General features: G+C 39.2%; 1 protein-coding gene across 4 annotated transcripts in view; it reads right to left on the bottom strand.

The window, feature by feature from the left end:
- Positions 1–17,422, bottom strand: part of ARHGEF10 (Rho guanine nucleotide exchange factor 10) — a gene marked incomplete at both ends in the record, with an annotated part of 97,522 nt that overhangs the window by 41,217 nt on the left and 38,883 nt on the right. For all 4 annotated transcript variants that reach the window (XM_080341829.1, XM_080341830.1, XM_080341831.1 and 1 more), the window contains 4 exons: positions 9,675–9,850; positions 12,815–12,960; positions 14,773–14,943; positions 16,440–16,532. In XM_080341829.1, the coding sequence (XP_080197955.1) occupies positions 9,675–9,850; positions 12,815–12,960; positions 14,773–14,943; positions 16,440–16,532 (586 nt within the window). The remainder of the gene's footprint in view (positions 1–9,674; positions 9,851–12,814; positions 12,961–14,772; positions 14,944–16,439; positions 16,533–17,422) is intronic.

Below are 17,422 nucleotides of genomic sequence, written 5' to 3'. Positions count from 1 at the left end.
GCTCCCATTCCTCTGAATTTTCAATTCTCACAGGCACCACAAGCATATTGGATTTCATAGACCTGAACTGATCATGCACTATTCTTCCTCTCAAACAACTACTACGGGACATTTATTTACCGTGGTGATTTGTTACTTGTACACATTTACCAGTAGCTTTTGCTGTGTGCCCCAATTTTCACTTGCGAATTATTATTTTATTACAGATTTATGCTACTAAGGGGGAAAAAGAAAGCGTTACAATGCCTAGAGTAGATGCAGTCACCCATAATTTAAATGTCTGCTCCTGGGTAAGCAAACATAATGGCTCTGGTTGGCCCTTTCCATGCTAAACTCCTGTTTATTCCCAATTACCATTATTTTTTTTCAAGTAATATTATATAAATCCAAATGGTGTGCAAGTAAAATAAAAGCCTCATCCAGTATACTCTCAATATTGCAACTATTCTTGCAAATATTGCTGTATTACATATTGCGTTAAAGCCAAAGACTCTTATTAGATATACTCCTGGGTATCTCTTTTACCGCAAAGTATCTAATCTTGACAAGATCTGCCTTGAGTATGATTATAGTAATGACCTTTTCCCCACATAGTTCAAAACCACAATCCATCAATATAAATTACTTTGGAAAAAGTCATATTGACATGAAGTCAGAACTGATGTGTCAAGGACATTCAAAGTCCTTAAAAAGATTACTTTGCTTCCGAGAGACACAGAGTCCTGCAGTCAGACTTGGTGTTACACGAAATAGAAGCTCACGAATGCTCACATGTGAAAAACACAACCGAAACTGAACAAGGCTACAGTTCCAGTATTATTGAAGGGTAACATAAAATTAATGATACGCTTGAAGCACATGCCAGATTTGAAGACTACTCTGAAAGGCTGGCAGATCCCAAATTTGACTTGCCATTTGCAATCTGGTCTTCAAGGCTGAGCGCATTTGTATTGCTTCCTCCCACTGAGCCATCTGTGTGCATCCAGGCAGCATACTGAAACATCAAGTCTTATGAAGGAAAGAGATTTGGAAAAGATTCAATCCTCATCTTGAGCATAAAAATCACCTGGGATGGGGGAAGAAGTTCTGTACGTGGGAGGTAACTTTTAAAGTTGCTGTGTCTGAAGAAGGCATTACAAACTGGTATTGCGTAGAATTATGCACTCAGAATAAATAATAGGCCCCTTCCGCAACACTGAAGTCTACATTTAAACTGGAGAAGCTTGTACGGTGTTCTGGAAAGCAAAGCATCATGATACCTGATGAATTCTTGATCAGTTCATAATAAACTGGACAGATTTCATGAGCCTGTTAACGTGTTTAGGTTAAACTACGATGATGTAGCAGTAATACATTTTAAACTACTTAAGTGCAGTCAGAACTGTTCAACTGTTTTGTTTTAAATGTCACTTCATTTGTACTGGAAATGTTTCACTGATTTTTTTCATCAAGTGACAATAGGATGAGAGCATCCCACTGCTCAATTTAAGATTCCTGCCATTAAGACAAGAATGGAGACTGAGAGACAAAGTTATACCTAAAGTAGAAGAGCTTCCTGTTCTCTGGAGATCTTGAGAGTTAAAGAAGGAAAAGCAGAAACCATTAATAAGGTCCAAGATTCAATTACCGCAATTGAGGAATTCTTCCCCTACATGTGGTACTGGATACTGCTCCTACAGATACACTGTTATGCAAAACACATGCCTTACAGCTGCTCTGGGGAAGAAATCTTGTCAAACAGAGGAGAAACATTCTCCCTATGGAGCTCCTAGTGGATGTAATTTTCTCAGTGCAAGTAGAAATCGAGACCTTTATATGACACTTTCATATACAAGTGATCTATTTCAGCAACAGGTAAACAGAGCTGGCAAAATAGTATGGATATTTGCAACCGCAGGAACAGTCGTTCATTTAGCAATTGATACTGATGCCCATTGTTAAGTATTATTCCCTTTCCCTTTACAAAACCTTTGCACCAGAACACCTAGCTTTTGCTGGAGGGCCGGTGATGAGGATCCCCTGCTGCACTGAAACCTTCTCTTGTACAGAACTTGGTAAACCCAAGCACCAGCTATACACAAGAGAGGCACCTCCATTCCTCTGATACCTTCTGCCTGGAAATTCTGTATCAGTGTTAAAGCCAGTGACAAAACACATGAGATTTTGATTTTTAGATGCTGAACTAGAAGCTTCTTGCATATTGTGTTATGCAAGCAAAGCCCCTGACTACTCCCCAGCACTACCCACCTCCTATTTGTGCCTTTCCACTTGCTCACTCATGCTGCTCCTGTTTCCATAGACACCTCAGAGAAGCACGTGGGTGGGTTATGTTTTCTAGTTTCTCCCTTATTAAAGCATTTTAATAGCCAACTGGAATTTCAGTAAAATAAAATTTCAATAAGTAACCTGTGAATCCAAAATCCTGGTTTAAGACCTAAAGAAACCCACAGGTCAATTTAATGTTCATAAAAGAGACTTTCTGCCTTACCCATGTTTGTCCTTTCATGGTAAATTCAACTCATGATCTTTAAAGTTGCATGCTCCCAAAAAATCTGAGCTACCATAGTTCAACCCATACTCTCAAGTCTAAACTGCACAAATATTTGGAGAATCATATCAGGCTCCAGGTTTGGAAATTGAAGTAAATAGTAAATCAGTAACGATCCCAGAAAACAAGAGCTTAGTTAGCAGCCATCACTGAAAAACTGAGCAGCTATTCACAACGCAGCTTTACAGCATAACCCTAAATTAGATTTAGTAACCTAGTGCAAAAAGAAGCAGCACAACTACATATATAGTATTAAGTGATAAGCAATAAACCCCTGAGATTAGTAGAACACAAACTGCTAAACTCAAACATGGGGTAAGCAAGCCTAATTACCAATACAGTCAGGACATACCATCATCAAACAACATGAGGAGTGTTAGCATAAACATGAAATTACATTATTCAGTCTAATCATACTTTAATCACATAAGCATCTAAAGGTAATCTTTATGAGCTTAATTATTGAATCTGATAATCTGAGCCTCTAAAACTCTTTAATGTATTTATTCTCACTGCCATGCAAGATAGGAATTCTTCAAGTCCTAATCACAAAGAATTGAGTACCACATGTCACACAGTATACATAGAGCAGCGCTGGGAAACAAACCTCCCAAGTTTCAACTCTGACAAGGTATTTTTAACATGCTTCACCTCCCTGTCAGCTGTTAATACTTTGCTCTTAGCTGGTAATTACATGAATGCTCAGACCTGTCTCGCTATATGCTCATTGTATCCGATCTGAACACCAAAGAGACAGGTTGCACAAAAGCTACAGTCCAACCACCACACTGCTTATTCACACAGCTTGATTAACGTGAAGGTAAAATCAACAGCTTGCAACTGCAAATACTGAGTAAGGTATTAAATTCATTGTGTTATACCATTTGTGAGTAAAATTATACAATACCAAGGAAACACAAAGCCTCTTGAGAGGGTGAGAAGTAGCTCATACACTGAGAGCACGGCTTCAGGATTATATTTAACTCCAGCTAATCCTGACTACACAGGGAATTTCAGAGATAAAATGCCATATTCTCCCTGCTAACAGAAGTAGCTGTGCTGTGTCACAGATGATGAAGGAAATAAAAAAAAAAAAACCGAACACACAAAAGCAGTAGGGAACACAAGGGAGAAACATCAGAGCCCTGATACGCTGACAAGTGTGGACCCCACAGTCCATCTTTCTCAGCATCACTCTAGCTAGGACAACACTCAGGTGTCTTTCTGAGCTACACACTGACTGCAGGTATGGGTCAGAGGAACTCCAGTTCCTGGCTCTGTTCCCACAGGGAAGGAAAATCCTGGAAGCAAAGTGCCTTCAGAGTGAACAAAAAGAGTTTTCTCTCACAGGTCCCAAAGGGGAAGGTGAAGGCCAAGGGCAGCATGGACCTGGAAGCCCCTGCTCTCCTAAGGACCTCTGAGGTGTGCCCACATGGGCACAAAGGGTGAGAGAGGAACTAGATGTGAGAAGATAAATCCTGGCACAAACAGGCAGTGAAACTACACATGTGAGGGCATTTAAAACGATGAAAGTACTTGTACACTGGCAGAGCTGCCAGAAGTTTACACCGGAGTTCCCACCAGACTATCTATAACAACTCATGTCGAAAGCGTAGTGTGAGGAGCTTACCTCCCTCTTTCATACTTGCTCATTGCGAGGTTTCTACTTATTCTACTACTCTGTGTCATGATGTGGTTAAGACCCCTGGCAACACAGAAAAAAATTCAGAGGAGGTGAATGTCAAGCCATATAACTACTATCAATAATATGAAAGGCAAAGAGAAGAATCTCATCCTAAGTAGGTGAGACAAACATGGAACACCTAATTTATTCTATGCCTAATCCACCAGCTGGAAACATATATCCACATAACAAGTGAACTATCAAACATTACCCAGTTTGCTCAGCTGAACAGGCTGTCTGGAGTTAGATTTTCTTAAAATCTCTGGTCTTTTGTTTGCTTCTATCAATGATAGTGTGCATTTATGAACATATTACATCTCCTTTAGTGTACAGTACTGTTTTAAATAGTTTTAAAATAAAGATTTACATTATTACTCCATACATACGTCACAGAGGTGAAAGTTAGTTCACCTAGAAATTCACACCATATCATCCTTTTTAAAACCTTATCACCAATGCTAGAGTTGATAAGCCACTAACATTTAGTCTTGCTTACCCTGGACATTTTATTATGATTGTCCAGCCTCAAAGCGATAATTAAGCTGACTTTTTCTCCATTTCCCAATTCTGTATCTCTCCTTAGACAAACCAGTAAAAATCAGCTTTAATGGCAATGGTGGTTACAGCTGCACTATTTCTGTTTTTGAGACGATCTGTCCTTTCACTGAGCGAGACATTAACAAAAACACAAGTGCACACTGCAGCCCATCAAACATTCCTACCTGTTTCCCTGGAAACACTTGGAGACCTACACGAAGTGACTGCAACAAGCAGAAGGAAACTCCAAAGAGAGGAATCATGCCTGTACTTCAGCATCCTGTCATTACTACATCTGACAACAAACAAAAACCTCAGACATCAAAACCACAGGCAAGTGGAAACAGAGTTAAAATGTAACCCTGAAAGTCTGACCAGGAAAGGAGAGAAGCCACAGTTTAGCAGTGCTAAGGTTCGATATCAGTTATGAACTGTAAACCTGTAAAACTAACATTACAATGCAGCCATAAACATGCTAAATGGTTTTTTCATTTTACTGTTATCTCCTATGCTCATCACTTCATGATATATAGTACAGATGGGTCTTGCTCATTTTCTTTTTCAGCCTTTAGCCATATGGCTCAAATTAAATGGTTCTTTGCTTAAGTAATAGTCTATGCTGTGTATGGCTCCTAATCAACATGATCAGCAGCAGAGCACTACTGACACGCACTGGTTTCCCACCCAGAAACAGCAGGGTCCTTAGCCCTCTCCCTTTGCTGCTACACAGTCTCTATAGCCAGGTCTTCTTAAATAAAAACACTGTGAATAACTTTTACAGCTCAATCCTTCTTTTCTTGGGAACCAGGGAACAGACAGCTCGGGGTGGTCGCTATTGCTGCGGAACCAAACAGACATTCATCTTGGCATATAAACCACATTTCGTGACACATCAACAGTTCACAGCAAGTGCTGCAAACATCATGATACAAGCCAGGCGTCTAAGAAACCAAAACTCTAGCCAGTGTATTTGACTGTTGCTCCTATGTTCCCCTTTAAACGGCAGTGAAATACATGTATTTTCAGTGATTCTGTGCATACATGGGTGATTTTCAACTGAAGGCAACTTCTGATTCTTCTGAGGGAACATAGTAACTTCTCATCAAAATGTACAAATATGCCTTTGACAACACTTTTTTACATTTTTTGGAAAGACATATTTAAAACACGCCATGTTAATAGGACATATTAAAAAAAAGTTGTATTCATTGCTCTTTCACTCATCCTCTTTATCAGAAGAGCACAGGTAGCATTCAACATTTTTGGTGCCTGCCTTCCAAAAGCTCAATCCAACTTCTTACCCTTTTTGACTGAATGAATATAATTCACTAGGGTATACCTATGCAGTAAACTTCCTCAAAAGCCAATAAGAAATATAATCTCTAATAAACCAAGAACCAAGGAAAGAGCCAGCAGATAAACCCCTTCAACTACTAAAGATCATTTAGGATGAAGCAGCATATATTAGCAAAAAAAAGATGGCATCAGAACACATGCATTAATTGCTTTAGATGCCTAAAGCATCTAAAATAACAAAGAAAAGTTACAAAAAACAAAACAAAACAAAAATCAGTGATAACCTAGTATTTGAATAGTCACTGATTACTCTTTCAATTCTTCCATGAGAAAACATGATTACCAAAGATACCAGTTTACCTGTGTGCATGTTTAAGTGATGTGTGGCCTCCATTAGACTCCCTCCAGACACACTGGCTGCCTGAGGTCCTTTGAGTGTTTAGGGTTCCCACCCAGAGCACAGTGTATTGTATAGGTGGGGAAAGGGAGGTACAGAAGTAGCAAGGCTCACCCAAACATACAAGCAACTCAGTGACAGAGCAAATACTAAAATTCAGGAGCCCTTAAATTCAATGTTTATTTCCACACCTCCATAATAAACAGGTTACCTAGAGCTATCTTGGGAAAAAAAAAAAAGAAAGAGAGAAAAAGAAAGGAAACCCAAACCAAGCCAATATCCCAAATGCGAAGATTGACTCCATTACTTTCCACAGTACACAGAGGAGGTGAAATCAATGCATGTGTCAACACAACTGTGTGGAACAACAGAATTCACTAGTTAATATTGCATAAGGAAGATGTGTAATTAAGAAAGCGTCTCCTTTGGAGATTTCAACCGTTTATAACCCAGGGCCATCCCCATATTACACATAATACTTTTGCTGAGTTCTTTTCCTGTTTGAATCACAGTTCTTGTTTCTTCTTCTTAGCAACCTCATCTATAATTATAGTAGCTTTCATATCTTATTAATACCATAAACACAAGTCAAATGCTCCCATAACCACCTAAAACACACTCCAAATACCTCTTATTGGACTCCATTACACAATTCTTCCAGCACAGGTAAAGCAAAAGCAAGAATATACAACTTCCTTTTCACGTCAAAAATATTCCTCTTTTCTTACATTAATTCAGCTTTTCAGTACTGTGAATGTGTCTGTACTTCTGCACATGGAATAGTTGGGAAGGAGAGGAGAACAGCAATAGCCTATCAGAAACAGTACATGGATTTTCTAAGGAAGAACTTTATCTTGCATCTTTCTGCAAGTGGTTCTATGGAAGAAAATTATCACATCAAGCCTCTTGCGCACACAGAGTAATAGAACCACTTCCACAGGAACCGTCCAGAGGCTCATACAGACTTTAAAGCACGACTAACTCAGACACATGCAAGAGGACTTTGCCTGATTTGCTCAGACAAATGTGAAACAATAAACATGCTATTTTTTATTCCTCAAGTCTGAGAATGTGAAATGCTTTCTGCTTTAGATATCATTATATGAAGCAAATACAAGTTACAACTGCACTCCACTAAGAAACAATATTAGAACCACACAAACAAAGGACTCTGTCAAACAGCCAAGACTTCAATCCTTCTCCATGTTCATAACTTAAACAATTCACAGTCGACTTTTGGTGCTAAGGGAGGACAACAGGAGTTGGGCAAAAAAGCATCAAGGACAGGACCAGCATAGCTGAATAGGAAAATTTTCCTGCTTTCTCCCCTGCATCCACAGGCCACAGAGTTTCTCCTGAAAAAGGGCTCAAAAAATGACAGGAACTTAACAACCTTAAATGTATTCTCCTCCAGAATTCAGGGACAAAAGACTGGTATGCAAGGCAGAACTGGGTAGAAAACTGCAAACTGATGATTTTGCCAAGTGAAAAACAAGTTCACACAGCCCTTGCTTTCCACCTTAGGACAGTACTAAAGCATGTCCTTGATTCATACGTACTCACAGAACCTTTCAACCTTTACTAAGTTGCATGTTACAGCCTGTACAAGAAGAATTCAAATTCAGCTAATTCATTTATCTGTAGCACCCAAAGTGCATCTTTAAACTATACTATCCTTTCTAGTAACATCATAGAAAGCTGAAAGCACCAATTGCATTTAGCCGATAATAAACAGTGAGATATGCCTATGGCAGTTGACTCATAAAAAGGATCTTGGAGTCTTTTTTTTTTGTGATATATCACCAAACATCATGAAACTGAGAAACCTCAAAGCCAAGATGTTCAAGTAGGTTCTACAGGACTGCTTGGGTGAAGGTTTTTCTTTCTGCCCTCATGCTCCACTTCCCCACTTGATCTCGCTAAAAGGCAAGGATTTGGTCTAATTAGCTGTGAATGTGCTGCACAAAGTTGCAGTACAAATATTCCACAAGCTGTTCCTCCCACACTCACCTACAAGAGAGACCCCTAATTCTAAGTGACACATTCCCTTATACACACTCCTCTTGGGTCATGCATACACCAGTTAGTAAATGATAATATAAGAGCTTTAATCTCATTGTCTAAGTAGTACATTAATGCTTAAAAGGAGTTACAAGAATGAAGTTATCTTTGAAACTGAGACATAAGTACCTATAAAATTTTTCTGTAGCTACTTACAAAGGGAGCAGCAAGAAGACCTGAAAATAATAATCCCGAAGAATATGGAGGGTACCAAATGCTGCAGCTGCACCTCAGACCATTCTGAAGTAGGATGTTTATGTCTCCTTACAGCACTACTGTAGGAAAACTCATGAGGCCAAGAGTGTAATATTAAATACATGTAGCATGAAATAGTACCCAGAGCTAGCACTGAAACCCATGTAAATTTCAGTCCATTAATAGGGATCACAATCTAGATATAATAAATGCACTTAAAACCACAATACTTAGCCAAAATATAGGATATAAAAATAACTCATTACATATGAAAGGCTAGCTACCAAGTAAGCTCTTGAAATTCATATATCTCTTGAGGGTAGTTGGCAGGCCTGTAGGAAGGATTAACAAGCACAGAAATAACTCGCAAACTTCAGACCTTGAGGTCCTTTCTGTAGAGAGGCTAGGAGGAAAATACCTTTTGACACACTGTTTCAAAATCATAAATAAAAATTGAAGCTTTTTTTCTGAAGCACTTGTTACTGTGTTTGAAGAGGGGGACAGGATGGGCTTCAGAGAATTAACTACCTTGCAGTAACCACTGTGTGCCCAGACTCACTCCACAGCAATGGAGTGACTGGTCATTTTCAGTTAGAAAAATGCTTTAACTATGGGATAAAAAAAACCATATGCATGACCAGCTACAATGGGACAGCTGGCACACCACACCAAAACCACCTTTTTTGATGCCCACATACAGTCATGCTTTAAAACTCTTTATGCATTCATGCATAAAACTAAACCAGGACAAATGGAAGTAATTTATGTTGCAAGGCAGGAGACTGGCTATAACTTTATGGATTCTCAGTTTCCAAAGAAAGACATTATATTACTGTTCATGTTACAGAAGTCTTCAAGCACAAAATGCTTTCCCCTTTGATTTCAGTAGCCCATTGAAATTCAAATATGGATTTTAACAAAACAGCCTGTAAAGGTCGGTAACTCCTGTCACTTACTTGGCTTTGAGTTAAGGACGACATTTTCAGCAGAGTGCTGGGGGGGAAATCTGCAGTTCTCGCCTTGGCCCTCGCTGCTGCCATACTCTATGACTTCCACCTGTCCCAGCGGTACGCTCCACTTCAATAAATACCTCTGGCCGGTTGTCACGGTGCCACTGCTTTCATAGGAAGTGCTGGAAGATGCACAAATTATTGTTGTGACAAGCAACTATGTTTCATGGCATCCTATTTATTATCTTAACTTCTGAAATCTGCTGTTTATCAGTCTGAGTACTGTGCACAACTTTAAACAAATACATGCATCAAGCTGGCTTTTGTGACTGACTGTCCCTGTGAGTGCAAAGTGCAGCTATGTAGGTGCAGATAATCTTGTTTACAAACAGGACTGCAAACAACAGTCCATACATTTCCATAACAAAACATAAATTATTGTCTTTTAAAGATCAACGAGGATTTTGACATCCTTATACAAGCACTTAGGATGATACCATGGCTCCATCCTTTTCTAATTCTTTTGGATTATACTGTCTTTCAGGACAGTACTTGAAACAGTGCTCAAAAGAAGTAATTGCTGTGTTTAGGAAAGGATGGATGATGGGACCTTTGACTGCTGGCAGCAGGAAAGACAACGTAACTCCTCAAGGGCTGACAAGCTAACATTTCTGCTGAGTCCCATGGCCCAGGATGTTCTTTACAGCAACCTCCACAACTGCTGTGGCTTCTGAGAGCAACCCCACGTGAGCTGCTGCTGCTGCTAAAGGCAGAGTGTATCACAACAGGCATTTCAGAGGAAAAAGCACACAGAGGGAGCTCACTTGGAACAGTAATGGCATTAATACTCCTCTTCCTTTCTTTTCTTCATTCCCTATTCACATTCAAGCACATATAGCAAACATTTATTATAAAGAACAAAAGACATGTTAAAGTGAACAAAAAAAGGTTTAATTCACAGAAAGCATGACTGAAGTTAAATGTTCGGGAAATTTCTGCAAATAGTATTTATTGAGAATAGTATCTATGTACTATGTACCTACGTACTATGATGTTCAGCTAGTCAGCTACCTATTCACAAGACTGTCATACTTTTGTTTCAATGAAGAGGCAATTATGAATAAAATGCACAAGTGCCACAGCTTAAGTAAATATTTATAAACTCTTGATCTAGTTCAGAAGAAAGAAAACAAGACCAGGCAGGACACAGCTGTTCAGTCACTAGGAATAGTATCCACTCCATCCAACTCCTGCTACTTAAAAGCCAGGTTTCTGGTTCAAGCCAGTCATCTGGACTACATGTGAAGAAAGACCCTCCGAGGGTCACGTGCTCTGTTGAAATACCGATCTTTTGCCAGCTACAGAAAACTGGACTGGAACCAGTGACCCCCAGGCTCCTGGGATATCTGACTCTTTCCGTAAAGGTTAGACAAAAGGTGGCTAAGAGAAATGAGCTGATACATACTGCACAGCTACATGTATGTGTGCAGCTTCTGAAGAAGTCTACAGCTCCTGGGTAAATCTGCAGGCATGCGCCTTGAAAACCACCGCTATAACAGAAGCCTATCGTAGGTAAGACCTCTAACTTTTACACACCTAAAATGAAGATAAATAAAGCTCATCCTGCACGAGCCAAACAGGTGAGTGGTACATTCTATAGCATATGCTTATTTTTAACAAAAACTTTTTGGACTGGATACAGGTGTCACATGTGAAATCTGGCAGATTATTTCCTACAGTCTTTAACTGTATTTTGCATGATGAAGGTAGTTCCTTCTGCAGCAAAAATCTAGGAGCGGTCTGTGAAATGATGGAGAAACTCTAAACCCACACACAAAGCTTGCAGGTGGAGCCACCTGCAGCTGAACACTGAGGAAGTCACAAACCTTTTTTTTGCTAGTGAATAAACCTAAAAGTGCATTCAACTACTCTAGAAACCATTGTTAGATAAATAAGTGGGTTGGAAAGCAAACCTTAACTGCTAGAGAAAGCCACAATTAAACGTTTTCAGAGTTCGCAAGCCCCATGACACAGGTGTGCCCAATTACCATCCCAAAGGAGGTTGCTCAGAACCAGTTAATGCCCACAGGAATTAACTTAATAAGGAGCCCAGAGACTTGGCATAACCAGAAACTTTTCACATGGAAAAGGGAAACAGACTGCATAGTGCCACTTCAGGAATAAATACAGAAAATCCAGGACAATGATGGTATGGAAGTTAAAATGTAAATGGTTAACAGCAATTTTCTTGCAGACAATCATGAGAAAATATCCAGCTGTAACTAAATAACTGAAGAATTCATAAGGGAAAAGAACTACAGGATAATTGACATAAGCTCATTCATTTTCTGAAGTGCAGTTATTACATGGCCGTTCTTGCTCACTAACATGAGACCAAGCATTCACATGATTACAAAAATATGTACTGTATTCACACTTCAGTAATAAACTAAGATATCAGCTCATACTAGACTTAAGAAAAGTTGTTATTGGAAGATTTTAATGGTCTACATTTTCTCTGTCAGGATATACCATCACACAAAGCAATTTATGGTACAAGCAATACTTGAATGTGAGTGTGACCTTGGCATACACAGAAGTATAGTAACAGTAAAAATTACAGCCAACTAAAACACAGAAAGACACAATGAAAAAATGCTTTCTTCAAAGCACCTCAGCTTTAATGCTTCAATGTTTGGTCTTGGAAATGATAACTCTTCCCCAGCTGGAACTCTGTTAGTGAGTTCCAGCTTTTTTCTGGCTACATATATTAGCTTTGTGTGTTGTTTTTTTAAATTTGCAACATGTGTCAAGTTACAGATTTTTGTGTGTGACAGTATGAATTTAGGGAAGAAGAGAAAAAAAAACCCTAACTTGGAATGCCTGTGCTCTCCTAAAGACTAATACACAGCAACGACTAGACAATAAAGAACATTTCTATCTGTAAACTCCAACTAACATAATTTTCTTACCAATTTACTCTACAAGTTCCAAATGTCAGACTGTAAGAAAGCTAGTCAACCATTTATTATGACTACCGACAGAAAGCACTAGCCATGGTAAAGACAACAGTAAAAATTCTTTGAGTGTCATTTATACCAGCTGAGGCTTGAATGATCATTTTAAAAACACAAATCAAGTCTTACCGAATATTTACTGTTGCACACATCAGCACATCATTTAACATGAAAAGCCGTCGTTCTTTGGTTTTGATAATTTCACCTTTGTCATTGTAAACTGTCTCAACCATATCATCAGTCCGTACGAGGTATCTGTTTCCGCTGCTGAGTAGCTAGAGTTTAAAAACAACCAACACTGTACATTATACACAGTAGATCAAACAACTGGTGGAAAACAAAAATTACAACAGGTTATCACTTGCTATTCCAGTACAAGTGTTGCAGATGGATGTGCCAAGTGAATTAAGCCTCTTTACTGATTTGTTTTACATTTAGGAAACCGTAACTTCTGCTGCCTGCAATATGGCCTGCAGGGGTTTCAGTCTTAACATGGAATGCAATTGCTTTGAAAATCTTGCACACTGATAAAAGCCCCATAGCATCCAAAATTTCTGTTGTTTCCTTCCCTTATCTCTTCTTTCACAGCCCATGTAAGCGTTACGCACAACCCCAGCCTTCCCAAAGGGGGATGCTGGTTTGGGAGGAGGAAGAGACCCCCACCCGCCCCATCCCCTGGGCAGGCACAGGCAGCGGAGCCCGTGGCTGGCGGCTGCCACAGGCACTAGAGAACATAACGTGTACAAATGATGTACGGTGTGTGAGTTGCTCCTGCTGTTTGCCTTCAAGGTTTGAGTATCAACACCGTGTGCAAGCATGAACTGGTTCCTCACAGGTCACATACTCCTCTGTAGCGGCCAAGAGAACAGAGTGGTCTGTAACTCGCCTGTTTTTCCAGTTCATCCACCTTTTTTACCACCTGTTTCACCCTGCCTGGTACTGTTCCAAAACTATTAAACCACAAGGCACACAGGGCCCTACATGATTTGGAATGACTATCCAGGTATATCTCAATTTGTCCCCTGGCGCAGAACACACAAGATTTTACAGTTTATATAGGCTAACAAAAGGAAACATGTACCACCATTTAAAAAACACATTCTGTGTCTTGAACTCCTTCAGCCATTCATAGATGACTCATAGCTGCTTCAAGAAGCAGGAGTATTAAAACTAGAAAGTAAAATGTCTGAATCTGTCTTCTAATGCACTTAGAATAGAAATACTGTTCCAGTACGACAACAAATTCAGTATCCCATTTTTATAAATAGCCTAAAACAAGTGTGTTCTGGTTGACTACTTTTTTCCTGAAACCTACGTTTTCTTGTATCACCAAAGTATTCCTTGCTCTCTTTTAGCATGTCTCCACTACTCCATCCCAGAATGAGTCCGGTATAATCATCTGTAATTTCATGAAAGCAATAACTGAAGTACTTATGCCCCAACTCATGGGAAAGGAAGAAACATGTATGATGCAAATAAGACAAGTATACATATATCCACAGTACAGACAGCTATGAACAAGCTCAAATTAGGAAGTTTGTTACTTCCTTCCTACTGAATGTCTTCTACAGTTCTTTAAGGACATTTCTGTTGAATGATCTGAATAAGTGAATGAAACATAGTGGGACGTTCCTTAAAACAAGGAAGATACTGGACACATTCAACAGCATATCTTGAACTGCTCCACAGTCACAAGCACTGCAGTGTAAGGAACTGGTTCCTTCCTTTATACAGGAGTAACCCCTCAGTTCCTGGATAAATTCAAAATTCAATTTTGAATTTAAGAGAAGATGTGCATGAGACTTCACTACAGGATGAGGAAGCAGCTTTATCTATGCACTGCCAAAAACCACTATGACTCCTGCTGCTATTTCAGCATGTCACCTGCTCCAGCACTCGGTGGTTTAACCCGTGAGCCTGTTGAGTCCCAGAGGTCCCTCACATCTCACACCTACAACTAGAATAACCCCATGTTGTTGTGCTCTACAGAAAAACCTCAGGTGTCTCTGGTGTCTGGTCTAAAGACTGCTCAAGGCTCAGAAACTAACAATATGCTAACTCTCCATCACACATTCTTACTTCCCAACCTTGTTCAGATAACGTTCGTTCATTGCTTTTGCTATTTGTTTTATTTCACAGCGCTGATCTGCATCCCTTTTTCTTTCATTTAACTTCTCTGCCAGTGTTTCAAGTTCTGTAAGAGCCATCTGTAGAGGTAATCTGTCGGGATGTCCTTTATTAGTGTTCTTCAACATATCCTGAGGGAAAGTGATAAAATAAACAAATTTTTTAAATCGGATTTAATTTCAAAGTCAAGTTCAAAAGATTACAGGATGTAATGTTATTGCTACATTTTTTACCCAAGTACTACTAAAGAACAAGGCAAATGAACACCTAATGAATATTTAGACAGCACATTGCTTATTTTCCTGAATACTTTAATATTTCTTTAAAAATATACTGAACGGGGTCACATATTGCTTATTCACAGGAACAAAGTACAGCAAAGGAACTTGAAAATAAGTGTAAAAAAATGCAAATGTAAAGGAAAATAAAAAAATACACACAGTTTGAAAATCAGTAATGAGACACGTAGATGTCTGTAAACAATGATTTTGAATTAAACTTTTCTGATATTTACTGTTGTAATATTGTATTATCTTTACTACTGTTATTATTCCTCACTAAAACATTGACAGCATGCTCATTCCAAAGTAGGAGATGTTACTTCATGGAGGTTGAAAAAGCCTCTAAAAATCTTTTCTTTTTGTAGGCATACAGTGGAACAACATGAATGAAATTTTTGCTTCTTTCCCACAGCACTTAAAAAATCCCTACATATTCAGTACAGCTTCCTGCCACAATACACTCCGTTTCTTCTGCTAACTCAAAAACTCTCACCATGACTAGCTACCCACATTCTCCCCCCAGGACCATCACCACTCCTTCTCCCTGGACCCACACCCCAAAGCTTGTCCCCTGTGACTCACAGGATCACAGAATGTCAGGGATTGGAAGGGACCTCGAAAGATCATCTAGTCCAATACCCCTGCCAGAGCAGAACACAGCTCACTGTAGTGCTCGCTGGGACAGACCTGCTGCGGTCTGCAGGGAGTTACAAACAGCACAGGGTGGTCCGCACTGGCAAACTGTGCTCTCCCTACAGCTCGACTCCCTGTTAAGAGGAGACCTGAGGACTCCCTGCCAAATCCTCAGATTCCACGGGAAGGAAAACAGGGTCAAAGGAAGCTGCAATGCACCCCAGTGGGTCCTGTGAGCCACGTAAACAGGTACAGAGTGAGCTTTTGCTCCACATCCCACATATATTCCAAACCATCCAAGGCAGGATTTACTTCCTCTTGTATTTTTCTTAAATGTAAAGTAATGCCACAAAGTTCCCAGTGGTGTTTTGAAATGTTATTAGCCAACTAATTCACATAAAAAAGTACCACATTTGAACTACAGCTTTACTGCAAAGTGACTTAAAAGCTAAATATAAACTAGCAAGTAATCTAGAGTAAATCTACTTTACTAAGATTTTCCTGCAGTGTATTTACTGCCTGTTCCTGCCATCAGACTACAAGATCAGCACATTATGACGATGCACTGAAACTTTTCCTTTGTTATTTCCCCATGATCCAGTGGTCACTTCCACTGCAGTGTGCTCCTCCAGCAGAAGACAGCTACCATGGAATCCCACAAGCAAAGCACATAAGAATGAAACAAGAGCATCCCTTTGGTAAACATTATTTACCTGCAACAGTAGAATGAACTGTGGAAAGCGCTGGATGGGTTTCATCATTAAACCATACAGTGTAATACGATCAGGGCTTGACTCCTGGCACTGCTGCAATGCAAGAAAACCACGCTGTTTACTATGGTGAGCGTATTTCCGTCAGATACAGAATGAAAGGAAAACATTTCCTGAAAATTCTTCTATGTCATTTAAACTAATTGTAACAGTGGTACTGGAAAGATTCCATTTACTAGAAAGATTTCATTTAAAAATATTAAATATTCTTTTAAATAATTAATAAAATGATGGCATGTCACTGAACTGAAGTCTCCTTAAATAAATACAGCTGGGATAAAGCCACATCAGCAATGCAGCACCTATGTATATATATCAATACGGCACATTCATGCTTTTTACACAAGCAGTGCCCTGAAACATCTGCTTAACTTCAAGCACAACAAAGGGAATGTACTTGTTCATGGTCTTATATTTGAAAAATGTAAGTGATCTGTTGATTTATAGTCGTAATTTACTACTGCTGCTCTGTTTCTTGGGGCTAAGAAAATATAAATCTCTACCTATGTGTTTTTAAGAGGAAATCTAAAGAAAACATCATAATCTCAGTGCTGTGCAAACAAAAAGAGATTTTCATTTTCTTTATTAAAAGAAACTCAGGAAAAGAACATTGATTTATAGTTGGAAAGAAAAACTTAAAAATCCATTATTTTGGTTACTGGGACTGGCAAATAAAACCAGACAAATTTCATCTGCATATGCAGAAAAGCCCTGTTTGTATAAAACTTTTCACCATTTGGAAATATTTTGGCCAGAATCACAGCTAACCCAAAACAAGGAGGACAGAGGAAAAACTCAAAAGTAAAAACAAAGCAAACCCAAACAATATTAAACTTGTGTTGTGCTTAAATTGCTATTTATCGCTACAACTATCAGTATCACAACAATTTGTTTCCATACATATCTCCACAAACATTTCCCCCCCA

Source organism: Nesoenas mayeri (assembly GCF_963082525.1).
Source record: "Nesoenas mayeri genome assembly, chromosome: 3".
Classification (NCBI taxonomy): domain Eukaryota; kingdom Metazoa; phylum Chordata; class Aves; order Columbiformes; family Columbidae; genus Nesoenas; species Nesoenas mayeri.
This window is presented reverse-complemented; position numbering and strand designations above follow the sequence as displayed.